The 27,278-nt window shown below is 45.8% G+C and overlaps 3 protein-coding genes across 5 annotated transcripts in view; all 3 read right to left on the minus strand.

Annotated features, from left to right (window-relative positions):
• The window catches only part of LOC309399613 (uncharacterized protein), a 48,085-nt gene extending 39,280 nt beyond the window's left edge, over positions 1-8,805 (minus strand). Inside the window, exons 1-3 of one of the 2 annotated variants that reach the window (XM_081967609.1) lie at positions 8,593-8,805; positions 8,090-8,444; positions 6,005-7,866 (exon numbers count right to left, since the gene is read on the minus strand). In XM_081967609.1, the coding sequence (XP_081823735.1) occupies positions 6,014-7,866; positions 8,090-8,294 (2,058 nt within the window). In that variant the 5' untranslated portion in view covers positions 8,295-8,444; positions 8,593-8,805 and the 3' untranslated portion in view covers positions 6,005-6,013. The other variant, XM_081967608.1, reaches the window with a different exon arrangement.
• Positions 1-12,236, minus strand: part of LOC309399623 (uncharacterized protein) — a 200,301-nt gene extending 188,065 nt beyond the window's left edge. The window contains exon 1 of the mRNA XM_081967627.1: positions 12,015-12,236. The gene's annotated coding sequence lies outside the window, so the exon portion shown is untranslated. The remainder of the gene's footprint in view (positions 1-12,014) is intronic.
• Positions 12,237-16,244: 4,008 nt separating this feature from the next.
• LOC309399625 (uncharacterized protein) lies at positions 16,245-19,314 on the minus strand. 2 transcript variants are annotated; one of them, XM_081967637.1, is made up of 2 exons: positions 19,090-19,314; positions 16,245-18,696 (listed from the first exon to the last, which is right to left on the minus strand). In XM_081967637.1, the coding sequence occupies exons 1-2, from the start codon at positions 19,127-19,129 to the stop codon at positions 17,078-17,080; spliced, it is 1,659 nt and encodes a 552-aa protein (XP_081823763.1). In that variant the 5' UTR covers positions 19,130-19,314; the 3' UTR covers positions 16,245-17,077. The 2 variants fall into 2 exon arrangements, with proteins under 2 accessions (XP_081823763.1, XP_081823764.1); XM_081967638.1 differs by having other exon boundaries at positions 18,903-19,314.
• Positions 19,315-27,278: the final 7,964 nt, after the last annotated feature.

The raw sequence follows: 27,278 nt of genomic DNA on the forward strand, positions 1-27,278 counted from the left end.
TTATGACATCATCCATGCAGCCTAAACTGCCAGTTACTCTCAGTTGCCAGAGTGAAGATGCCACCCAAGAGGTTGGTCAGTCTTCAGAGGGTCTCCTGGGCTCTGGGGAAGCTTCCCTCTATTTGCAGCCCATTTATCAGAGTTGTATTCCAAATCTTAAATTCAATTTCTGTTCTCAGGAAAGGGGAGGTGGGTGAAGATGTGCTCCAGAGAACACCCAGCTCCCTTCCTTCTTCCTTTTAATTAGTCCTTGATCGTTTTTAATCATATGGGATTGTTGCTTTTAAGCCAGGCGCTCCCAGTTTGGTCTGGAGCTGAAAAGAGATGAATTTCCTCCACTTTGGGGAGACTTTTACCTTTGTAAAGTAGCTTCTTTGCTCACCTGAACATGCAAATACAAATCAAGTAATTGAAGCAAAGGAAAAATTGTTAAGGGTCATTTTTTTTCACAGGGTACAGAAATATAATATTCCGTCCAAGTGACACATCAGTAAGCAAATGATCAAACTGTCATTCCCTCAATGGACAATAATGGCTGCAAAAGTTGATGGGAGTTAGCAGAGGTAGCTAAGCGGACTGATTAAAGAACAGAATATAGTTTCTACTTGGAAACCACTTTTCAACTTTGTGCTTAAGCTGGGGGGAAAACTTTGATTTTGGGTTTTGTCATTTGGATTTGATGCTACAGAAGCTATGTATTATATAAAAATAAAGAGTGTTATGTTATACTACTGCATTAAAGGAGTCGAGGAAATTAATGCTTTCCCCTCTACCGTACTCTTTCCTCTCTTCCTCCACTATTTTACCCTAAACTTGTATTTTTCTTTATGTTTTGTATTTTATGCTACGATAAACTATTAAAAAATTGAAAACAAACAATTAAGTGCACTGATTGCTTGTGAAGTTTGAACAGCAGAAAACATTGATTCCAGATAAAAGTCCACACGTGACAAATTGATGTCTTAGTCTTTCCCAGCTGGGTTTGTGCCTTTCTTGAAAGTTGCAGGTGTATTCAGACACTCAGAATACTCTGTGGTGTAGTGGCTGAAAAAGCAACTTCTCACGTATTAAAATAAAGAGCCTTAGTCAGGAAGGGGAAAACACGCGTTCTTAAAACTTAAAAAAGAGGCGCAGATTCCCATGTTAAGAAAGCTAATATGTCATGTCAAATTCAGGATGAAGCCTAAAATGTGAAGCTAAAGAATGACACACTTTGTTTAACTTGCTGTGACTCAACTTGCTTTCTTAAACTTTGCCTCAGTCTTCTCCTCCTCTCTTCTGGGCCTTTTCTCAAGGGGTTTCTTGCTGGGGAAATACTTGGTTGTGTAAACAGAGGCATAGAATCAACATCACATGAATTATTTCCACCACCTTATAAAACCTTAGTAAGGCCACACCTGAATACTACATTCAATTTTGGTCACATCATTACAAAACGTTGTTGAGACATTGAAAAAAGTGCAAAGAAGAGCAATTGGGATGATGAAGGGCCTGGAGACTAAAGGATATGAAGACCTGGATAAGGCTAGTCTAGAGATAAGAAGGACTAGGGATGATATGATAGCATTGTTCCAATATATGACAATTAACCAGTGGAACAGCTTGCCTTCAGAAGTTGTGGGTGCTTCATCCCTAGATGTTTTTTACAATAGACTGAACAGCCACTTGTTTCAAATTAAAAGGATATATAATTATTAAGCATTAAATTAATAATATAATTAAATATATTAAGTTTAAAGAGGAAAAAGGAAAAAACAATAACTTGGGCTAAGAATTTTGGCTATGCAATAGAATTAGGTAAATGGCAGAAATTATGGGATGGAAACTATAATCTTTATAAAATGTTGTAGAGATGGCTGTTTTCACCTGAAAGAATAGCGAATATGTACAAAGATAAATCTGTTAATTGTTGATATGTAAACAAATACCCGGTTCTTATTATCATATGTGGTGGGCATGTCCAAAAGGAAAGAAGTTTTGGAATAAAACCCATATATGGCTGGAAGCTGTGATAACACAACACATAGATTTAAAACCAGAGATATTCTTGTTGGGCATGCTACCAGGAAATTACAATAAAGGCAATATACGTGTAATTCTACATATTGTAATAGCAGATAGGATTGTATACGCACAATACTGGAAAAATGAAGAAACCTCCAGAGATGAGAATATAATTTAAAAAATATTGGAATATGCAGAAATGGATAGGTTAAGGTTAAAAATGAAAGAAAAAGACAACATGGGAGTTATTTTACAAATGGTTAGTCCACAAAAACAGGTTAGATGGTTGGAAATATGAGAAAATGTGGATTACATGAGAAAGATTTAAAGTGGATTAGTAAATACTTTGTTGGTTATCCACTTGATATCAATATGGAAGATATTACTTTTTACCATAATGATTGTTATTATCTACTATATGTATATCGATATGATTGCAACGATTGTGATGATTTTTAGAGTTTAACACTTCCAGCCACATCCAGAAAGACTTTCTCCTCAGTCCATGGGCAGTGAAGAGGCATGGGGGCTGCTGGGGCAAACAGCCCCACCCTTTGCTCCTTGCCACAGTTAAGGGTCTCCGTGCCGGGAGGCCAAAGTCCCACTTCTCTGCTGCAGAGAGAAGGTCATCTGGTGGAGAAGGCCAGGCCCATCCCTTTCTCCAGGCTGCGGCAGACCAGAAGAAAACAAAAGCTGTTGCAGTGATCATCTTGGCCGGTATACTTGAATGTATCGCTAACTTATTTTTTTTGAAGTATGTGTCTCTCGTGATTTGTTGAAAGGGCAGGTGGGGGAAGGAAGCAAAAAAGTTTTAATTCCTTTCCCCTTCAAAAGTCGAAGAGCTGCCAAATTAATTCAAAAGGACAGAGATCTCGGAGTAGAGAGAAAAAATAAAAATTGTTGAATAAACTTTTTGTGAGCAAAGTTCTGTGGAAATTATTTTCTCAATCCTCCGGGACTAATGCAGACGGAGGAAGACAATTTTAAAAAAGGACATCTTGTTACACATTAACACCCAAAGTATGAAGAATAAATAGAGTGAACAGTCTTAATACATGAGAGCAAAGATGACATTGGTGCAGTTACTGAAATACGGTGGGAAGAAACCAGGAGGATTTAAAATGTTCAAAACAGGCCTAATAAAAGAGGAGGAGGAGTTGCATTAAACCTTGGTAGAAATGCAAAAGAAAAGAAAACCACCTTGAATGCACTTGGGTTAATATGAAAGGAAAACTGAATGAGACTGCCATAGGTATATACTCCGGACTACCCAATCAGAGGAACTAAATCAGGGGTATCAAACTCAAGGGTGCTTGTATATTGCCCATGGGGGTGTCCTGGAAACAACAAAGGAATGGCCCACTGTGTGCAGGAATGTGTGCAGCTCTACTGGGCCCCGTTTTCAGCGGTGACGGCCTCCTGCAGTCCTCTGCCAGGAAAAATGTGCCTCCCACAGCTCCATTTTCACTTGCACTTTCACTTTTGTAAGCAAAAAAAACTAAAAGCAAAAGAAAGGTTCCCCCTTTTGCATTTGAGCATGCAAGAAGGGACATGAAAGGGAAAGAAGATGAAAAGAGAGCAAGGAAGGAAAAATAAGGAAAGGGGAAGGAAGAAGAATGAAGAGGGAAGGAAAAAGAAGGGAGGGAGGAAGATTATAATGACAGAGGGAGGGTCTGAGGGAAGTCCTGCCTTGGTCACTTAGCCACCCCAGGTTCCCCCAACAGAAGTGATCATGAGATGGCCACACTACCCTGAAAACACACACACACACACACAGGTCAAACCCAACCATGATGCGGTCCTGAATGAAATCGAGTCTGACATCAGGGAACTAGATGAATCTTTAGCTGATGAAGAAGCACAGAAATGCTTTCACAGTCCTGACAACTGGGAAACACCTAGTCTCTGCACCTAATGGGAGATCAAAGAGGTCCCTAATGAGTCTTATTCATTTAAAACATTTTTATAACTACCCATCTTTCAGTCAGCTCTGTGCAGCTCACAAAAAGCAGTTTTTAAAACTATACAACACAAAAACATAAAACATTGAAAATAAAAACCAACAAACAAAAGACTGGCATCAATCCATGCCAACTTCTCATTGTCTGATCTCCCAGCGCCTGGGGAAAAGCCAGGGGTTTAAGGCTAAAAGGGTGGAGTCACTTTGAGGATATGGCTGGTATCTCACAAAGGTTTGTTGGCCTTCAAGAGTCCCTCGTAGCGGTTTCTGCTGGAAGAGGAATCCTATTGACAGAAGTTTCAGGTATCTGGGGAGAGTCTCTACCGACATTTGTAAAACCAACATAGATTGTATCAAACAATGACAGGGAGAAGTTCTTTCACACCCACAACAATAAAAGCCAAATTAGCCTTAGATTCAACCAGGGAACACTTGCTTCAATTTGGATCTGCGTGGGATGATTATTTAAAGGCAATTTATTAGAGGATTGTAGCAAAGAGATTTCCATCAATGAAAAGAGGGAATCCAGGACACAAAACTGGGTTTCATTTTATACTCCTTACAGTAGAAAAAGTAGAAAAAGAGAGTTGATTGCATGGAAGAAATCATCCTGCTAAGTTGCATTTACATCAAAGACATGGACAGTAACATCCCATAATATTAAGCATAACAACTGAAATGAGCATTGCATTAAAAGAACATTCACATGGAAAACGGCATCATGAGTCAACCTAAGTCTCTTCTGAAAAAGTACAATTTCAGGAGGTTGAAACAACATGTACAATTGAAAAAGTACTTTGTTATTCAGCCTGAGACAGTCCCTTACTTGGCAGTTATTATTTACATTCTTAATATCTTCTTTACTCACCCAGCCCCAAAATGGAATTATTACAGTTATTATCATGAATATCCTTATTCTGTTGCTTTGTAGGTATACTGAGAGCTTTTGCACTCAAGAGAAATTCCTAGCGTGTCTATTCATACTTGGCCAAATTGAATATGCGATTGAATTCAATTCCTTGAATACACACTGTGACTGAAGATCTTCTCACACTCAGGCATGTTTATCATTTTTCTCCCACGTGAATTCTTTGGTATCAATGGAGCTTTCTATGCTCAGTGTACACTATATTGTTCCAATCACTTCCATAGCCACAGGTGTATAAAATCAAGTACCTTGGCATGCAGGCTGTTTTTACAAACATTTATGAAAGAATGGGTCGCTCTCAGGAGCTCAGTGAATTCCAGCGTGGAACTATGAATGGATGCCACCTGTGCAACAAATCCAATCGTGAAATTTCCTCGCTCCTAAATATTCCACAGTCAACATTCAGCTGTATTATAAGAACATGGAAATGTTTGGGAACGACAGAAACTCAGCCACGAAGTGGTAGCCCACGTAAACCCGTCCAACATCAGTGTGTGACCTCACAAATGCGCTTCTGGAAGAATGGTCAAAAATTCCCATAAACAGACTCCTGAACCTAGTGGAGAACCTTCCCAGAAGTGTTGAAGCTGTTATAGCTGCCAAGGGTGGACCAACGTCATATTGAACCCTAGGATTAGGTATGGGACTTCACTTGTAGTAAGTTCATATGCGAGTAAAGGCAGATGAGTGAATACTTTTGGCAACAGAGTGTAGTTCTGTCCACACTCAAGGCAATTATGTGGTTTTTCTCCTGTGTGGATTCTTTGATGTTGACAGAGGTGTGAAGTACTAGTGAAGTTCTTTCCACACTGAAGACATTTATATGGTTTTTCTCCTATGTGAATTCTTTGATGGATATCTAGACTTCCCCTTTGACTGAAGCTCATTCCCCACTCCACACATTTATTTGGTTTTTCTTCCCAATGGATCCTTTGATCTTTATAAAGGTGGATCCTCTCACTGAAGCTCTTTCCACACTCCAGGCATTTGTGAGGTTTTTCTCCTGTGTGGATTGTTAGATTCCTTTGAAGATGTACATTAGTTTTCAAAGATTTTCACATTCCAGGCACTGATATTTCTCTTCTCCCTCGTCGATCCATTTGGGAAATCCAGGGTCTTCCCTAGGACCCTCCGTCCTCCAGGCATATATTTGGTTTCCCTCTCCAGTGGATCCTTTGATGTGTATAAAGGTGGCTCCTCTGACTGAAGCTCTTTCCACACTCCAGGCATTTATGAGATTTTTCTCCTGTGTGGATCCTTTGATGTGTATAAAGGCTGCCCCTCTGACTGAAGCTCTTTCCACACTCCAGGCATTTATGAGGTTTTTTTCCTGTGTGGATCCTTTGATGTATATAAAGGCTGCTCCTATCACTGAAGCTCTTTCCACACTCCAGGCATTTATGAGGTTTCTCTCCTGTGTGGATCTTTCCATGTTTATAAAGGCTGCTCCTCTGACTGAAGCTCTTTCCACACTCCAGGCATTTATGAGGTTTCTCTCCTGTGTGGATCCTTTGATGTGTATAAAGTCTGCTCCTATGACTGAAGCTCTTTCCACACTCCAGGCATTTATGAGGTTTTTCTCCTGTATGGATCCTTTGATGTGTATAAAGGTTGCCAATCTGACTGAAGCTCTTTCCACACTCCAAGCATTTATGAGGTTTCTCTCCTGTGTGGATCCTTTGATGTGTATAAAGTCTGCTCCTATGACTGAAGCTCTTTCCACACTCCAGGCATTTATGAGGTTTCTCTCCAGTGTGGATCCTTTGATGTGTATAAAGGTGGCTCCTCAGACTGAAGCTCTTTCCACACTCCAAGCATTTATGAGGTTTCTCTCCTGTGTGGCTCCTTTGATGTTGATAAAGGTTGCTCCTCAGACTGAAGCTCTTTCCACACTCCAAGCATTTATGAGGTTTCTCTCCTGTGTGGCTCCTTTCATGTGTATAAAGGTTGCCCCTCTGACTGAAGCTCTTTCCACACTCCAGGCATTTATGAGGTTTTTCTCCTGTGTGGATCCTTTGATGTATATAAAGGCTGCTCCTCAGACTGAAGCTCTTTCCACACTTCAGGCATTTATGAGATTTTTCTCCTGTGTGGATCCTTTGATGTGTATAAAGGATGCCCCTCTGACTGAAGCTCTTTCCACACTCAAAGCATTTATGACATTCTTCTCCTGTGTGGATCCTTTGATGTGTATAAAGGTTGCTCCTCACACTGAAGCTCTTTCCACACTCCAGGCATTTATGAGGTTTCTCTCCTGTGTGGATCCTTTGATGTGAATAAAGGCTGCTCCTATGACTGAAGCTCTTTCCACACTCCAGGCATTTATGAGGTTTTTCTCCTGTGTGGATCCTTTGATGTGTATAAAGTCTGCTCCTCTGACTGAAGCTCTTTCCACACTCCAGGCATTTATGAGGTTTCTCTCCTGTGTGGATTCTTTGATGTGTATAAAGGTGGCCCCTCTGACTGAAGCTCTTTCCACACTCCAGGCATTTATGAGGTTTCTCTCCTGTGTGGCTCCTTCGATGTGTATAAAGGCTGCTCCTGTGATTGAAGCTCTTTCCACACTCCAGGCATTTATGAATTTTCTCTCCTGTGTGGCTCCTTTGATGTGTATAAAGGTTGCTCCTCTGGCTGAAGCTCTTTCCACACGTCAGGCATTTATGAGGTTTCTCTCCTGTGTGGACCCTTAGGTGTCTTTGAAGAAATTTCTCTTCTTCCTCCTGGATCCTTTGGTGATTCCGGGGTCTTCCGAAGGACCTTCCACCCTCCAGGACAGTCTCGGAGTCTCCGCCCTTTTCCTGCTCCCCGCATCGCCCTCCAGGCAGCCGCCTTTCCTGGGGTTCCCCTGGGCTCATCCCGCCTGCAGTCCCGAAGCCTCCAGGCTTTTCTCCGCCGTCTCCCAGGGAAGCCGCACAGGGATCTCCTGCTCTCAGGCGGCGCTTCTTTCCTTCCCCCGCCGGGCTCCTCCGTCCTCCTGCAGGGGAGAGAAAGGGAGGCGGATCACGGCTGAGTTCCCTTCCTCGAAGGAGAGGCCCAGGCTGAAGCATCCGCCTCCCACGGGCCTCCCTCCACAGTCCCCCTCACCCGTCAGACCAGGCCTCGGGCGCCCGACCTCTCCCTGCTCACATGTCTCCCTTCTCGGGAGGAACCTCTTGGCAACTCCCTTGCGCCCTACCTGCCTCAGAGCACATGCTTACCCTTAATAGAATTTCTTTCTCCGTCGCTTCTCTGTATCCGGAAGTGAGGGCCAGAACAGCCTCCGTCCCGTTTTCGGCCAAGCTGCGCCTCTTCCTCTCCTGGCACCGCCCCCTGCAGCTCTCCTGGTCCGATTGCGGAAGTAGGGAAGAAAGCGCTTTTCCTGCCAGATCGTGTCATTTGCATCGGAGAAACTTCTACGCTCATTCCTCCTGCAGCCCCGGAGCCTCCCGGCCTTTCCCCGCCGCCTCCCGGAGAAGCTGCGTCGGGACCGGGCAGGGCTGTTCTCCGGAGCCCGCTCTCCTCCAACTCCTAGGCGGCGCTTCCTTCCTTCCCCCGCCGGGCTCCTCCGTCCTCCTGCAGCGGAGAGAAAGCGGTGGGTCACGGCTGCGCCCCCTTACCCGCAGGGGAGTCCAAGGCCCCCGCCTGTCATGGGCCTCCCTCCCAGGGCTCTCCTGTCCGCAGAGGCTCTCAGCTGGCGACTCCCCGCAGTCCGGCGCCCTACCTGCATCCGGGAACTTCCGTCGCTCCTCTGATTGCGTAAATGTGGGCGGGGCGTCCTCCTCTCCTCCCGTCGCTCCCTTATGATTCACCGATTGCGTAACCTGGGAAGAAAACTTTCTCTTCAGGTCCGGTGCATATTTGCATGCGGCGCCTTCTACACCATCCCATTGGCGGTTCCTGCTTTGTGACTCCGCCCCTCGCTCCTTACTGGAGTGGTGCCTTCGTCGCCTGTGCTCACCCCCCTCGCCCCCCCCCGCTTTCGCTCCGCCCCTGCGCTGCTGGCTCTTCCCATCCCCTCCATCCACCCTCCGCAGCTCTTCCAGGGCGGCCTTTTCGCCCCATGCTGCTCCGTGTTCGAGGCGGGGCTTCTCCGACAGGGTTTTCTGATCCCGCCCCCAAAGTGTCTAAGGAGGGGAGGGGGGGAATGGCGGGTCATCTGATCCCCCTTTTCTCTGTCCACCCACCCCTTCCCCTGCTCTGCCCCCCACCCTCTGCCCTTCTTTTGTTGCCCCCCCCCCCGGCCCCTTTTCCTTCTCCCCTCGCAGGGTTGTGCAGAAGGGATATTTAAGTAGGGGACATGATTGCCCCCCCCAACGTGTCTAAGGAGGGGAGGGGGGGAATGGGGGTCGTTTGTCCTGCCCTTTCTCTGCCCCACCTCCCCCACCAAGCTCCCCACACTTTCTCCCCTCTCAGGCGCCCCCAGTTTGCTGTGGAACTGGCCATAATGGCTGCAAAAGTTGATGGAGTTAGCAGAGGCGGCTAAACGGACTGATTTAAGGACATAATTTTGTTTCTACTTGGAAACCACTTTTGGACTTTGGGCTTAAGAAAGGGAAAAGAAATTTTATTTTAGGTTTTGCCAATTAGATTTGATACTACAGAAACTATGTATTATATAAAAATAAAAAGTTAAATGCCATGTTGTTTATTCTACTGCATTAAAGGAGTTGAGGAAATTAATGCTTTCCCCTCTACCGGACTCTTTCCTCTCTTCCTCCACTATTTTACCCTAAACTTGTATTTTTCTTTGTTTTATATTTTATGCTATGATAAACTAATAAAAATTGAAAACAAACAATTAAGTGCACTGATTGCTTGTGAAGTTTGAACAGCCGAAAACATTGATTCCAGATAAAAGTCCACATGTGACAAATTGATGTCTTAGTCTTTCCCAGCTGGATTTGTGCCTTTCTTGAAAGTTGCAGGTGTATTTAGACACTCAGAATACTCTGTGGTGTAGTGGCTGAAAAAGCAACATCTCACATCTTAAAATAAAGAGCCTTAGTCAGGAAGGGGAAAACATGCATTCTTAAACTTAAAAAAACAGGTGCAGACTGCCATGGTAAAAGCTAATATATCATTTCATGTTGAAGCCTAAAATGTGAAGCAACAGGATGACACACTTATGGATGCTTCCTCCCTAGATGTTTTTTACAATAGACTGAACAGCCATTTGTTCCAAATTAAAAGGATATATAAATAATAAGTATTAAATTATTGATATAATTAAATATATTAAGTTTAAAGAGGAAAAAATAATAACTTGGGCTGAGAATTTTGGCTGTGCAATAAATTAGGTAAATGGCAGAAATTATGGGGTGGAAACTATAATCTTTATAAAATGTTGTAGAGATGGCTGTTTTTACCTGCAAGAATAGCGAATATGTACAAAGATAAATCTGTTAATTGTTGATATGTAACCAAATAACCGGTTCTTATTATCATATGTGGTGGGCATGTCCAAAAGGAAAGAAGTTTTGGAATATAAAACCCATATATGGCTGGAAGCTGTGATAACACAACACATAGACCTAAAACCAGAGATATTCTTGTTGAGCATGCTACCAGGAAATTACAATAAAGGCAATATACGTGTAATTCTACATATTGTAATAGCAGCTGGGATTGTATATGCACAATACTGGAAAAATGAAGAAACCCCCAGAGATGAGAATATAATTTTAAAAATATTGGAATGTGCAGAAATGGATAGGTTAAGGTTAAAAATGAAAGAAAAAGACAACACAGGGAGTTATTTTACAAATGGTTAATCCACAAAATGTTAGATGGTTGGAAATATGAGAAAATGTGGATTACATGAGAAAGATTTAAAGTGGATTAGTAAATACTTTGTTGGTTATCCACTTGATGTCAATAGGGAAGATATTACTTTTTACAATAATGATTGATATTATCTACTATATGTTTGTATATCAATATGACTGCAATGATTGTCATGATTTTTATACTTTTAACACCTTTGTACCTAGACAATAGAGGGTTCAATATAGAAATGGAACGTTTGATATAAAAACAATAAACGGGGGGAAAAGAATGGACAGGCACTTGTCTGGAATGGTGAAGGGTCTCCTGCTTTAGTAGGGGGTTGGAGTAGAAGGCCTCCAAGGTCCATCCACTGCTGTTATTCTGTTATCATTATTCTGTGACTTTGCGTGTACATAGAGAGCTTCTGCACCGGAAGCAAATTCCTTGTATGTCTAATCACACTTGACTAAACAAATCATTCAGGTGAATTACTCAGACATATATCTGACTGAAGCTCTTTCCTCACTGCAGACATCTTTGTGGTTTTTCTCCTGAGTGGACTCTTTGATGTGAATCAAGGTTTCTTTTTGCAGAGAAAGCCTTGCCACAATCCAGGCATTGGTATGGTTTGTCTCTTGAGTGGATTCTATGGTGTTTGTAAAGGCTCCCCATCCAATTGAAGCTCTTTCCACACTCGGGACATTCATGTGGTTTTTCTCCTGTGTGAATCCTTTCATCTCTCTGCAGGTCTCTTCTCGTACTGAAGCTGTTGCCACATTCGGGGCATTTATAGGGCTTCTCTCCAGTATGGATTTTGGGATGATGATGGAGGCCTGAAGCCTCAGTGAAGCTCTTTCCACACTCCAGGCATTTCAATGGTTTCTGTCCTGTGTGGATCCCGAGATGCCTTTGAAGGTGGCAATTTCTTTTGAAGGATTTTTCACATTCCCCGCATTGATATTCCTTTTCTCCTGAGTGGATCCTTTGGGGATTCCGGGCTCTTCAGAAGGACCCTCCACCCCCCAGGACCGTCCCGGGGTCTCCGCCCGTTTCCTCCTCCCCGCATCGCCCTTTCCTGGGGTCCCCCTGGTCTCATCCCTCCTGCAGCCCCAGAGCCTCCGGGCCTTTCCCCGACATCTCCCAGAAGTGCTCAGGGCTGCCCGCTTTTCTCCTCCTCCTCTCACGTGGCTCTTCCTTCCTTTCCTCCCTTTCCTTCCTTCCCTCCCTCCCTTTCTTTCCTTCCTTTCCTCCTTCCTTCCCTCCCTCCCTCCCTTCCTTTCCTCCTTCCCTCCCTCCCTCCCTCCCTCCCTTCCTTCCTTCCTGTGCCTAGGACTATAAGAGAGTTGATGCAAGTGACTTTAGGCAAACAAAACCTACACTTGGCCAGGAAGCCGCGGTGGGACCGGGCAGGGCTGCTACGCGGGGCCCGCTCTCCTCTTCCTCCTCTCGCCGGCGCTCCCTTCCTTCCCCCGCCGGGCTCCTCCGTCCTCCTTCAGGAGAGAGAGAGAAGCGGGTGACGGCTGCGCCCCCTTCCCTGCAGGGGAGGCCCAGGCCGAAGCCTCCCACGAAGCGGACCCGAAACAGACCCTCCCGGACTACGACTCCCAGCATGCACTGCGCCAGAATGCCCTTTTATTCGAAAAGTTCCGCCTTTTCCTTTGGAGGGACCGCCCCAAGGAGTCCTCCTGCCAATCTCCGCCCCCCACAAAGCGACCAATCTGCGTCCCACTTCCTGCAACCTGCCAGATGGCGCCTGCGCAGTTTAGATCGTTGCTATGGTTCCCCGGGGGGGCTCCCTTTGATCTTTGGGGTACTTCTACCCCTCTTTCCCCCCCTATTGAGGCCGGGGGCTCCTCTGGGGCGGAGGCCTTATAGCCGCCTATAAAGGGGATCCAGGGAGATCCAGTGATGGAGGAATGGGGGGACGAGCAAGAGACCCTGAGTTCAAGCGTGGGGCAGCCGCTCTTTCGGTCCAGCCCCCCTCACAGGGTTGTTGTTGGGGGAAGAGGGGGGAGGGGCTCAGAGACTTGTTGTTGACTCAACCCTGCTTACTGTCTCTGGGATGTCTTTTAAGGTTATTGTTCAGGAAGGTTGGTTATCTTGCCCCCAAACTCTGCAGGTAGTCCTAGATCTTTACAGGTACTCCTAGGCAAGAAAGTGGCAGTGTTGGTTTTTATTTTACCCTGACATCATATAAAAGGCTGCAAACTCAGAAGATATAAATGTGGGAATTCTCAAATTCCATGAATCCAAGCTCTTCAAGCTGAGACAACATGCTCTGCACTGATACATTCACACAGTTTCACAGTAACCATGAGATAAATCATAAAGCAAAGTGCAGGAATATTCCTTGTTTTGCAAATCTATCTGTATGACAACAAACTGTATGATTGTTTGGAGATAAATACATTTGTACCAGCAGGCTCCAAGTGGGAGGAGGAAGGACAAGCAGTAAAAATGGAAGTGACACCAAAGCAGCTTATAAATATAATATTAAAGAGCACCTGTCATTTCAGATCCATCATGGCAGCCTCCGTTAGCCTTTTTAATAGTGATTTTTTTCATGATTAAAATCAACCTGATTTAAATGTAATCCACCCTGGAAGAAATCATCCTGCTCAGTTATATCAGAGACATGGACAGAAATATAATATTAATATATTAATAGTATATTAATATTAAGCATAAAAATTGAAAGGAGCGTTGGATTAAAAAGAGAACATTCAGATGGGAAATGGGATCATGAGTCCCGTGTGTCTCTTGGGAAAAGGAACAATTTCAGCCAGTTGAAACATTTAGCATGTACAATTGAAAAAGTCCATTATTCAGCCTGAGGTTTGGCAGCTATTATTTACCCTTATTATCTTCTTTACTCAACCCTCATATTGGAATTATTATAATTATGTCATGAATATCATTCTGTTGCTTTGTAGGTACACCGAGAGGTTGTGCACTCGAGACAAATTCTTAGCATGATTATTCACACTATTAAATACGCAATTCAATTCTATTTCTGAGAAACACGCTGTGAATTCTCACACTCAGACATGTTTATCATTTTTCTCCCATGTGATTTCTTTGCAGGGACGTGCGGTTATTGGAGGCAGGGGAGGCAGAGCCTCCCCTCCCATCATGAAATAATAATATATAAAATAATAATATCCATGAGGGAGTTTCATATATATAAGAGGAAGAGGAGCTCAAGCGGGCGAAAGGACGCGCTTTAGTCAGTGGGGTGTCAGAGGAGAGCATAGAATCTCTCCTCCTCTCCCCCACACCCCACTGACTAAAGCGCTTTCTTTCGACCGCCTGAGCTCTTCCGTGGGCGAAAGAAAGCGCTTTAGTCAGTGAGGTGTTGGGGGAGAGGAGAGAATGCTCAGGCATTCTCTCCTCCTCTCCCCCGACACCCCGCTGATTAAAGCGCTTTCTTTCGCCGGCCTGAGCTCTTCCGCGGGCGAAAGAAAGCGCTTTAGTCAGTGGGGTGTCAGGGGAGAGGAGGAGAGATTCTATCCTCTCCCCTGACACTCCACTGACTAAAGCGCTTTCTTTCGCCCGCAGCACAGCTCACGGGGTCTTCTCGGGCGGAGACCTTATTGCCGCATATAAAGGGGAGCCAGAGGGGTCCAGTGATGGAGGCACGGGGAGAAAGCAAGGGACGCTCTTTCGGTCCAGCCCACCTCACAGGGTTGTTGTTGGGGGAAGAGAGGAGGGAGGGGTCCCCGTGGCTGGAAGGGGGAGGGGCTCAGAGGGCTCCAAAGACCCCTCAGTCCAACCCTGAGCTCCAAATAGTCTCTTTTCTTCCACATCTTCTTCTCCGCCTCATTTGCAGAAATAATAAAGTCAGGATCCAAAGGAATAAAGAAACTCTTCCTAAAGTGACTCACTCAAGTCTGTTTTTAAATTGCAACTACATGGATACATTTTCTTCCTAGATATAAGAATTCTGAATTCTTGCACCAAAGGAGACCGTCTCCAGTTAAAGAGGACCTAAGGAGGAGAATCTCCTGCCAATGGTTCCTGCTAGTGAATTTCCTCTTAGAAATCAATACCTCATTGTGGAAAAAGGAAATCATATAATTTTGATATAATCCAACTTGGGTTCCTCATATGGCTCTTCAACTGCTGGAATCCTCAACATTTGGAACTTGGCTAAAAGAGGGTCTTGTCACTTGGGGGTTTCAGCATCATGAAGCTATGCAATATTTTCTTTTGGCAGAAGTTGTTCAAGGGACATGGGTTGTTTTTCCCCCCCCCCCGTCCTGCATGGCTGGATTACTTTGGGATTCAGGAGAATCAGGAGACACCTGTCTCACCTAAGCAGAGGGAGCTCACCTGGGATGATGGAACAAAACACAGAAGAGCATGGCAGCACAAAGGGAATGCGATGGGAAGCTCATCCAGAGCTACATTAATGAGTGGAGCTTCCCTTGACAGGGGCAGTCTACATACAAAAATCTACCTTTTGTGAGAAATGGGCAACTTGATTGATTGGTTTTTTCACTTCCTGCAGACATTTCCTTGACATTGGTGTACGTGTAAAAGGTGGAACAGGTGAACTTTGGAAGGATGCCAAGGGCGGCCTGTCATCTCTTAGGGAATTCTGGAGGCTTCATGACCTCATCCATGGAGGTTAAATTGACAGTTACTGTCAGTTATCACAGTAAAGATGTCTTCCAATGAGTCAGAGGGCGACTGCATGGCACGGAGGCTTGATACGCTTCGGTGCAGAGGTGGGGGCTCCCTTTGAATTTTGGGGTCTGGTCTTCACCACCACCCCTCCAACCCCTCTCTATTCAGGAGGTCAGGGCTCTTCTGGGGCTGGGATGGGCAACCAGTTTGATTTATTCTGGGACCTTACAATGCCCTGAGTTCAACAGAAGAGGCAATGAGATGGCAACGCCTAGCCTTGAAAACACCCACTGCCCCACTCCCCCCCCCAAGGTCAAACATAACCCTGATGTGGTCCTGAATGAAATCGAGTTTGACATCAGGGGCCTAGATGAATCTTTTGCTAATCACTTAGCTGATGAAGAAAAAGCACAGAAATGCTTTCACAGTCCTGACAACTGGGAAACACCTAGTCTCTGCACCTAGTTGGAGATCAAAGAGGTCCCTAATGAGTCTTATTCATTTAAAACATTCTTATAACTGCCTGTCCTTCAGTCAACTCTCTGCTGCTCACAAAAACCAGTTTTAAAAACTATACAACACATAAAAACATAAAACATTGAAAATAAAAACCAACAAAGAAAAGACTGGCATCAATCCATGCCAACTTATCATTGTCTGATCTCCCAGCGCCTGGGGAAAAGCCAGGGGTTTAAGGCTAAAAGGGTGGGGTCCCTTTGAGGATATGGCTGGTATCTCACAAAGGTTTGTTGGCCTTCAAGAGTCCCTCGTAGCGGTTTCTGCTGGAAGAGGAATCCAACTGACAGGAGTTTCAGGTATCTAGGGAGAGTCTCTACCGATATTTGTAAAACTAACATAGATTTTATCAAACAATGACAGGGAGAAGCTCTTTCAGACCCACAACAACAAAGGCCAAATTAGCCTTGGATTCAACCAGGGAACACTTGCTTCAATTAGGATCTGAGTGGGATGATTATTTAAAGCAGTTTATTAGAGGATTGTAGCAAAGATATTTCCATCAATGAAAAGAGGGAATCAAGGTCACAAAACTGGGTTTCATTTTATATTCCATACAATAGAAAAAGTAGAAAAAGAGAGTTGATTGCATGGAAGAAATCATCCTGCTAAGTTGCATTTACATCAAAGACATGTACAGTAACATCCCATAGTATTAAGCATGACAACTGAAATGAGCATTGCATTAAAAGAACATTCACAAGGGAAACGGCATCATGAGTCAACCTAAGTCTCTTCTAAAAAAGTACAATTTCAGGAGGTTCAAACAGCATGTACAATTGAAAACGTCCTTTGTTATTCAGCCTGAGACAGTCCCATATTTGGCAATTATTAATTACTCTTCTTAATATCTTCTTTACACACCCACCCCCCCAATTGGAATTATTACAGTTATTATCGTGAATATCCTTATTTTGTTGCTTTGTAGGTACACTGAGAGCTTGTGCACTCGAGAGAAATTCCTAGGGTGTCTATTTACACTTGGCCAAATTGAATATGCAATTGAATTCAATTCCTTGAATACACACTGTGACTGAAGATCTTCTCACACTCAGGCATGTTTATCATTTTTCTCCCACGTGAATTATTTGGTGTCGATGGAGCTTTCTATGCTCAGTATAGCTCTTTCCACTCTCCAGGCATTTATGTGGTTTTTCTCCTGTGTGGATTCTTTGATGTTGACAGAGGTGTGAAGTACTAGTGAAGCTCTTTTCACACTGAGACATCTGTGAGGTTTTTCTCCTGTGTGGATTGTTAGATGCCTTTGAAGATGTCCATTAGTTTTGAAAGATTTTTCACATTCCGGGCACTGATATTTCTCTTCTCTCTCCTGGATCCTTTTGGGAAATCCAGGGTCTTCCAAAGGACCCTCTGTCCTCCAGGCATATATTCGGTTTCTCTCTCCAGTGGATCCTTTGATGTCTATAAAGGTGGCTCCTCTCACTGAAGCTCTTCCAACACTCCAGGCATTTATGAGGTTTTTCTCCCCAATGGATCCTTTGATGTTTATAAAGATCGCTGCTAGAAGTGAAGTTCTTTCCACATTCCCAGCATTTATGAGGTTTTTCTCCTGTGTGGATCCTTTGATGTGTATAAAGGCTGCTCCTCCGACTGAAGCTCTTTCCACAGTCAAAGCATTTATGAGGTTTTTCTCCTGTGTGGATCCTTTGATGTCTATAAAGGTTGCTCCTCTCACTGAAGCTCTTTCCACATTCCAGGCATCTATGAGGTTTTTCTCCTGTGTGGATCCTTTGATGTATATAAAGGGAGCTACTACGACTGAAGGTCTTTCCGCAGTCCAGGCATTTATGAGGTTTCTCTCCTGTGTGGATTCTTTGATGTACATAAAGGTTGCTCCTTTGACTGAAGCTCTTTCCACACTCCAGGCATTTCTGAGGTTTTTCTCCTGTGTGGATTCTTTGATGTACATAAAGGTTGCTCCTCTGACTGAAGCTCTTTCCACACTCCAGGCATTCATGAGGTTTTTCTCCTGTGTGGATCCTTTGATGTCTATAAAGTTTGCTCCTCTGAGTGAAGCTCTTTCCACACTTCAGGCATTTATGAGGTTTCTCTCCTGTGTGGATCGTTTGATGTATACAAAGGTTGCTCCTGTCACTGAAGCTCTTTTCACACTCCAGGCATTTATATGGTTTTTCTCCTGTGTGGCTCCTTTGATGTTTATAAAGGTTACCCCTCTGACTGAAGCTCTTTCCACACTCCAGGCATTTATGAGGTTTATGTCCTGTGTGGATCCTTTGATGTCTATAAAGGTTGTTCCTGTGACTGAAGCTCTTTCCACACTCCAAGCATTTATAAGGTTTCTCTCCTGAGTGGATACTCAGATGCATTTTAAGAACATTATTTCTTTTGAAGCTCTTTCCACATTTGAGGCATTGAAATTTCTTTCCTCCCTGCTGGATCCTTTGGGGATTCCTGGTTCTTGCAAAGGACTCTCTGCCCTCCAGGCATTTCTTCCCTTTCTCTCCCCAGTGGATCCTTTGATGTTTATAAAGGTCACTGCTAGAAGTGAAGCTCTTTCCACATTCCAGGCATTTATGAGGTTTTTCTCCCGTGTGGATCCTTTGGTGTCTTTTAAGATTTCCATTTCTCTTGAAGGATTTTTCACATTCCGGGCACTGATATTCCCTTCCTCCCTCCAGGATCCTTTGGGGATTCCGGGGTTTTCCGAAGGACCCTCCGCCCTCCAGGACCGTCTCAGAGTCTCCGCCCGTTTCCTGGTCCCCGCATCGCCCTCCAGGCAGCCGCCTTTCCCGGGGTCCCCGTGGGCTCATCCCTCCTGCAGCCCCGGAGCCTCCCTGCTTTTTCACGCCGTCTCCCGGGGAAGCCGCACAGGGATCCCCTGCAATCAGGCGGCGCTTCCTTCCTTCCTTCCCCGCCGAGCTCCTCCGTCCACCTGCAGGGGAGACAGAGAGGCAGATCACGGCTGTGTCCCGTTCCCTGCAGGGGAGGCCCAAGCTGAAGCCTCCGCCTCCCACGGGTCTCCCGCCCAGCGTCTCCCCGTCAGTCCAAACCTCGGGCGCTCAGCCTCTCCCTGCTCACAGGTCTCCCTTCTCCAGGGGGATTCCTGGACTGCTACTCACGGCGTCCCCTGCGCCCTACCTGCCTGAGGCCGCACGCGCACCCACATCGGAAAAATTCTTCCCGTCGCTTCTCTGTATCTGAAAGTGAGGGCTAGACAGGCCTCCGTCCCGTTTTCGGGCAAGCTCCGCCTCTTCCTCTCCTGGCAACGCCCCCTGCAGCTCTCTTGGTCTGATTGCGGAAGTAGGGAAGAAAGCGCTTTTCCTACCAGATCGTGTCATTTGCATCTGTGAAACTTCTTCGCTCATCCCTCCTGCAGCCACGGAGCCTCCCGGCCTTTCCCCGCCGTCTCCCGGAGACGCCGCGAAGGGACTTCATGCTCTGGTGCGGCTCTTCCTTCCCTCCCCCTCCGGGTTTTTCCCTCCTCCTGCCGGGGTGGGGTGGTTGAGGGAGAGAGGGAGATAGAGGGGCGGGTGACGGCTGAGTCCCCTTTCCCGTAGTCTCTTCCGAAAAAGACGCTCCAAGACTGCGACTCCCAGCATCCCCTGCGTCATCTGGGCTCTTCTGTCGCCGATTGATGAAGCTCCCTCGTTGCCCGTTTTGTTTCCGGAAGTGGTGGCTTCAAGCCTTTTCTTCCCCAGAAGTTCCGCCTGTTCCTTTGCAGAGACCGGTCCCAAGCAGTCCTCCTGCCAATCGTTGCCCTCCCCAGAGCGACCAATGGGCGTCCGTCTTCCTTCAACCAGCCAGAAGTGCGTCCGGTGTTGATGGTTACTATGGTTCCCCGCGGAGGTGGGGGCGGAGGGCTCCCTTTGATTTTTGGTGTCCTTCTCCCCCCCCTCTTTCCCCCAATTGAGGCCGTGGGAGATCAGGGGCTCTTCTGGGGCGGAGACCTTATAGCCTCCTATAAAGGGAAGCCAGAGGGCTCCTATGATGGAGGCACAGCAGGAGAAAGCAAGGGACGCTCTTTCAGTCCAGACCACCTCACAGGGTTGTTGTTTGGGGAAGAGAGGAGGGAGGGGTCACCGTGGTTGGATGGAGAGCTCCAAAGACCCCTCAGTCCAACCCTGAGCTCCAAATAGTCTCTTTTCTTCCACATCTTCTTCTCTGCCTCATTTGCAGAAATAACAAAGGCAGAATCCAAAGAAATAAATAAACTCTCCATATGTACTCAAGTGTGTTTTTAAAAAGCAACGACATGGCTTCTATTTGATGCAGGGAAATTCTTCTTTCTAGATAGAAGAATGTGGAATTCTTGCACAAAAGGAGACCGTCTCCACTTAAAGAGGACCTAAGGAGGAGAATCTCCTGCCAATGGTTCCTGCTAGTGAATTTCCTCTCATTCTAATCAAGCGGTTCTCCTTTCATTGTCAAGGCCAGGACTGAAAAGATTACTTTCTGCATTTGGGTCTTACTGTGCTGAAAACCATTTGGCTATTAACTATGATAAATCAAAAGTACTAGTGTTTACTAGAGCCCAGAAATTGTATAACTGGGATATCAGTGGCAATGCTGTTAAGCAGGTTTTCCATTTTAAGTATCTAGGTATCCAATTTCAGAACACTGGTGCCTGGACTAGACATCGAACCCAGGTGCTGAACTCGGCCTCCTGTAGTCACTAGCAGATTTTAAGATTCTTTTATACCCAGGGTGGCCAGTTCATTCCCTCTGCCCTATGTATTTACAAAGCCAAAACGCTGGCCCAAACTCTTTATGGCATTCCCATATGGATACGGGGCTTCAAGGACTGCATTGAAAGAACACAGGCTGCTTTCCTTAGAAAACTTCTGGGTCTTCCCCCTTGTGTTGGTTTTGCCTCGATATACCTGGAACTAGGCATTCGATTGGTGGAATGTATGGCCTGGATAAACACCTTTAAATGGTGGTTTTGGGTGCTCTTTCTGGCAGTTCCTGGCAGCTACGTCTCCTTGGTGTTCACAGACTCCCATATTTCTCACTGGGAGAAAGAGCTGCTGAAGAAACTTCATCTGCTAGGTTTCACGGAGGATGCCTTGGGAAACTACGACCTCAAGGATGCCCAATTTAGGATAGTCCAACGGCTCGTGGACATTGATTTACAATATCTACAAGCCAGAGCCAATAAAACTTGCTCCCCCCTGACTCTCAACCAAGTTAATAACTATGGATTGAGGATGGCTTCCTATTTTTATACCCTAACCATTCCCAAGTATAGAAGAGCTTTTTCCCTAGCTCGCTTCAATGTCTTGCCTTCAGCACTTCTGGATGGTTGTTACAAGAGGCTCCCGATTAATAAGCGGCTATGCCCTTCTGTCAGAGCTGAGGTTGAGACAGCGGAGCATGTCCTTCTATTTTGCCCTATGTATAGCGCGGACAGATCTAGGTTACTGTCTCTTCCCGAAATCGTCCCCTCTGGTCCTGATGGCTGTGATCTGTATGTGCATTGCCTTGGGGATGTCTCCTCGTACATCACCTCTCAGATTTCCAGGTTTGTCTTGAGAGCTGTGACCATTAGAGGAGAGAGCTGAATCCTCCCTTAGTTGGGCTTTTGGTGACTGGCTGCTGTGTCTCTTTTGTACTGTTCGTGTTTGGTCTGTGACTTTGGGATGCAGGAGACAGTGTCTCACCTAAGCAGAAATCATGGAGGGAGCTCACCTGGGATGATGGAACAAAACACAAAAGAGCATGGCAAAAGAACGGGAACGTGACGGGAATGCGATGGGAAGCTCATCCAGAGCTACATTAATGAGTGGAGCTTCCCTTGACAGGGGCAGTCTACATACAAAAATCTACCTTTTGTGAGAAATGGGCAACTTGATTGATTGGTTTTTTCACTTCCTGCAGACATTTCCTTGACATTGGTGTACGTGTAAAAGGTGGAACAGGTGAACTTTGGAAGGATGCCAAGGGCGGCCTGTCATCTCTTAGGGAATTCTGGAGGCTTCATGACCTCATCCATGGAGGTTAAATTGACAGTTACTGTCAGTTATCACAGTAAAGATGTCTTCCAATGAGTCAGAGGGCGACTGCATGGCACGGAGGCTTGATACGCTTCGGTGCAGAGGTGGGGGCTCCCTTTGAATTTTGGGGTCTGGTCTTCACCACCACCCCTCCAACCCCTCTCTATTCAGGAGGTCAGGGCTCTTCTGGGGCTGGGATGGGCAACCAGTTTGATTTATTCTGGGACCTTACAATGCCCTGAGTTCAACAGAAGAGGCAATGAGATGGCAACGCCTAGCCTTGAAAACACCCACTGCCCCACTCCCCCCCCCAAGGTCAAACATAACCCTGATGTGGTCCTGAATGAAATCGAGTTTGACATCAGGGGCCTAGATGAATCTTTTGCTAATCACTTAGCTGATGAAGAAGAAGCACAGAAATGCTTTCACAGTCCTGACAACTGGGAAACACCTAGTCTCTGCACCTAGTTGGAGATCAAAGAGGTCCCTAATGAGTCTTATTCATTTAAAACATTCTTATAACTGCCTGTCCTTCAGTCAACTCTCTGCTGCTCACAAAAACCAGTTTTAAAAACTATACAACACATAAAAACATAAAACATTGAAAATAAAAACCAACAAAGAAAAGACTGGCATCAATCCATGCCAACTTATCATTGTCTGATCTCCCAGCGCCTGGGGAAAAGCCAGGGGTTTAAGGCTAAAAGGGTGGGGTCCCTTTGAGGATATGGCTGGTATCTCACAAAGGTTTGTTGGCCTTCAAGAGTCCCTCGTAGCGGTTTCTGCTGGAAGAGGAATCCAACTGACAGGAGTTTCAGGTATCTAGGGAGAGTCTCTACCGATATTTGTAAAACTAACATAGATTTTATCAAACAATGACAGGGAGAAGCTCTTTCAGACCCACAACAACAAAGGCCAAATTAGCCTTGGATTCAACCAGGGAACACTTGCTTCAATTAGGATCTGAGTGGGATGATTATTTAAAGCAGTTTATTAGAGGATTGTAGCAAAGATATTTCCATCAATGAAAAGAGGGAATCAAGGTCACAAAACTGGGTTTCATTTTATATTCCATACAATAGAAAAAGTAGAAAAAGAGAGTTGATTGCATGGAAGAAATCATCCTGCTAAGTTGCATTTACATCAAAGACATGGACGGTAACATCCCATAATATTAAGCATGACAACTGAAATGAGCATTGCATTAAAAGAACATTCACAAGGGAAACGGCATCATGAGTCAACCTAAGTCTCTTCTAAAAAAGTACAATTTCAGGAGGTTCAAACAGCATGTACAATTGAAAACGTCCTTTGTTATTCAGCCTGAGACAGTCCCATATTTGGCAATTATTAATTACTCTACTTAATATCTTCTTTACTCACCCACCCCCCCAATTGGAATTATTACAGTTATTATCGTGAATATCCTTATTTTGTTGCTTTGTAGGTACACTGAGAGCTTGTGCACTCGAGAGAAATTCCTAGGGTGTCTATTTACACTTGGCCAAATTGAATATGCAATTGAATTCAATTCCTTGAATACACACTGTGACTGAAGATCTTCTCACACTCAGGCATGTTTATCATTTTTCTCCCACGTGAATTATTTGGTGTCGATGGAGCTTTCTATGCTCAGTATAGCTCTTTCCACTCTCCAGGCATTTATGTGGTTTTTCTCCTGTGTGGATTCTTTGATGTTGACAGAGGTGTGAAGTACTAGTGAAGCTCTTTTCACACTGAGACATCTGTGAGGTTTTTCTCCTGTGTGGATTGTTAGATGCCTTTGAAGATGTCCATTAGTTTTGAAAGATTTTTCACATTCCGGGCACTGATATTTCTCTTCTCTCTCCTGGATCCTTTTGGGAAATCCAGGGTCTTCCAAAGGACCCTCTGTCCTCCAGGCATATATTCGGTTTCTCTCTCCAGTGGATCCTTTGATGTCTATAAAGGTGGCTCCTCTCACTGAAGCTCTTCCAACACTCCAGGCATTTATGAGGTTTTTCTCCCCAATGGATCCTTTGATGTTTATAAAGATCGCTGCTAGAAGTGAAGTTCTTTCCACATTCCCAGCATTTATGAGGTTTTTCTCCTGTGTGGATCCTTTGATGTGTATAAAGGCTGCTCCTCCGACTGAAGCTCTTTCCACAGTCAAAGCATTTATGAGGTTTTTCTCCTGTGTGGATCCTTTGATGTCTATAAAGGTTGCTCCTCTCACTGAAGCTCTTTCCACATTCCAGGCATCTATGAGGTTTTTCTCCTGTGTGGATCCTTTGATGTATATAAAGGGAGCTACTACGACTGAAGGTCTTTCCGCAGTCCAGGCATTTATGAGGTTTCTCTCCTGTGTGGATTCTTTGATGTACATAAAGGTTGCTCCTTTGACTGAAGCTCTTTCCACACTCCAGGCATTTCTGAGGTTTTTCTCCTGTGTGGATTCTTTGATGTACATAAAGGTTGCTCCTCTGACTGAAGCTCTTTCCACACTCCAGGCATTCATGAGGTTTTTCTCCTGTGTGGATCCTTTGATGTCTATAAAGTTTGCTCCTCTGAGTGAAGCTCTTTCCACACTTCAGGCATTTATGAGGTTTCTCTCCTGTGTGGATCGTTTGATGTATACAAAGGTTGCTCCTGTCACTGAAGCTCTTTTCACACTCCAGGCATTTATATGGTTTTTCTCCTGTGTGGCTCCTTTGATGTTTATAAAGGTTACCCCTCTGACTGAAGCTCTTTCCACACTCCAGGCATTTATGAGGTTTATGTCCTGTGTGGATCCTTTGATGTCTATAAAGGTTGTTCCTGTGACTGAAGCTCTTTCCACACTCCAAGCATTTATAAGGTTTCTCTCCTGAGTGGATACTCAGATGCATTTTAAGAACATTATTTCTTTTGAAGCTCTTTCCACATTTGAGGCATTGAAATTTCTTTCCTCCCTGCTGGATCCTTTGGGGATTCCTGGTTCTTGCAAAGGACTCTCTGCCCTCCAGGCATTTCTTCCCTTTCTCTCCCCAGTGGATCCTTTGATGTTTATAAAGGTCACTGCTAGAAGTGAAGCTCTTTCCACATTCCAGGCATTTATGAGGTTTTTCTCCCGTGTGGATCCTTTGGTGTCTTTTAAGATTTCCATTTCTCTTGAAGGATTTTTCACATTCCGGGCACTGATATTCCCTTCCTCCCTCCAGGATCCTTTGGGGATTCCGGGGTTTTCCGAAGGACCCTCCGCCCTCCAGGACCGTCTCAGAGTCTCCGCCCGTTTCCTGGTCCCCGCATCGCCCTCCAGGCAGCTGCCTTTCCCGGGGTCCCCGTGGGCTCATCCCTCCTGCAGCCCCGGAGCCTCCCTGCTTTTTCACGCCGTCTCCCGGGGAAGCCGCACAGGGATCCCCTGCAATCAGGCGGCGCTTCCTTCCTTCCTTCCCCGCCGAGCTCCTCCGTCCACCTGCAGGGGAGACAGAGAGGCAGATCACGGCTGTGTCCCGTTCCCTGCAGGGGAGGCCCAAGCTGAAGCCTCCGCCTCCCACGGGTCTCCCGCCCAGCGTCTCCCCGTCAGTCCAAACCTCGGGCGCTCAGCCTCTCCCTGCTCACAGGTCTCCCTTCTCCAGGGGGATTCCTGGACTGCTACTCACGGCGTCCCCTGCGCCCTACCTGCCTGAGGCCGCACGCGCACCCACATCGGAAAAATTCTTCCCGTCGCTTCTCTGTATCTGAAAGTGAGGGCTAGACAGGCCTCCGGCCCGTTTTCGGGCAAGCTCCGCCTCTTCCTCTCCTGGCAACGCCCCCTGCAGCTCTCTTGGTCTGATTGCGGAAGTAGGGAAGAAAGCGCTTTTCCTACCAGATCGTGTCATTTGCATCTGTGAAACTTCTTCGCTCATCCCTCCTGCAGCCACGGAGCCTCCCGGCCTTTCCCCGCCGTCTCCCGGAGACGCCGCGAAGGGACTTCATGCTCTGGTGCGGCTCTTCCTTCCCTCCCCCTCCGGGTTTTTCCCTCCTCCTGCCGGGGTGGGGTGGTTGAGGGAGAGAGGGAGATAGAGGGGCGGGTGACGGCTGAGTCCCCTTTCCCGTAGTCTCTTCCGAAAAAGACGCTCCAAGACTGCGACTCCCAGCATCCCCTGCGTCATCTGGGCTCTTCTGTCGCCGATTGATGAAGCTCCCTCGTTGCCCGTTTTGTTTCCGGAAGTGGTGGCTTCAAGCCTTTTCTTCCCCAGAAGTTCCGCCTGTTCCTTTGCAGAGACCGGTCCCAAGCAGTCCTCCTGCCAATCGTTGCCCTCCCCAGAGCGACCAATGGGCGTCCGTCTTCCTTCAACCAGCCAGAAGTGCGTCCGGTGTTGATGGTTACTATGGTTCCCCGCGGAGGTGGGGGCGGAGGGCTCCCTTTGATTTTTGGTGTCCTTCTCCCCCCCCTCTTTCCCCCAATTGAGGCCGTGGGAGATCAGGGGCTCTTCTGGGGCGGAGACCTTATAGCCTCCTATAAAGGGAAGCCAGAGGGCTCCTATGATGGAGGCACAGCAGGAGAAAGCAAGGGACGCTCTTTCAGTCCAGACCACCTCACAGGGTTGTTGTTTGGGGAAGAGAGGAGGGAGGGGTCACCGTGGTTGGATGGAGAGCTCCAAAGACCCCTCAGTCCAACCCTGAGCTCCAAATAGTCTCTTTTCTTCCACATCTTCTTCTCTGCCTCATTTGCAGAAATAACAAAGGCAGAATCCAAAGAAATAAATAAACTCTCCATATGTACTCAAGTGTGTTTTTAAAAAGCAACGACATGGCTTCTATTTGATGCAGGGAAATTCTTCTTTCTAGATAGAAGAATGTGGAATTCTTGCACAAAAGGAGACCGTCTCCACTTAAAGAGGACCTAAGGAGGAGAATCTCCTGCCAATGGTTCCTGCTAGTGAATTTCCTCTCATTCTAATCAAGCGGTTCTCCTTTCATTGTCAAGGCCAGGACTGAAAAGATTACTTTCTGCATTTGGGTCTTACTGTGCTGAAAACCATTTGGCTATTAACTATGATAAATCAAAAGTACTAGTGTTTACTAGAGCCCAGAAATTGTATAACTGGGATATCAGTGGCAATGCTGTTAAGCAGGTTTTCCATTTTAAGTATCTAGGTATCCAATTTCAGAACACTGGTGCCTGGACTAGACATCGAACCCAGGTGCTGAACTCGGCCTCCTGTAGTCACTAGCAGATTTTAAGATTCTTTTATACCCAGGGTGGCCAGTTCATTCCCTCTGCCCTATGTATTTACAAAGCCAAAACGCTGGCCCAAACTCTTTATGGCATTCCCATATGGATACGGGGCTTCAAGGACTGCATTGAAAGAACACAGGCTGCTTTCCTTAGAAAACTTCTGGGTCTTCCCCCTTGTGTTGGTTTTGCCTCGATATACCTGGAACTAGGCATTCGATTGGTGGAATGTATGGCCTGGATAAACACCTTTAAATGGTGGTTTTGGGTGCTCTTTCTGGCAGTTCCTGGCAGCTACGTCTCCTTGGTGTTCACAGACTCCCATATTTCTCACTGGGAGAA

The sequence above is a fragment of the Natrix helvetica genome (assembly GCF_964273705.1).
Source record: "Natrix helvetica genome assembly, chromosome: 15".
NCBI classification, from domain to species: Eukaryota; Metazoa; Chordata; class Lepidosauria; order Squamata; family Natricidae; genus Natrix; species Natrix helvetica.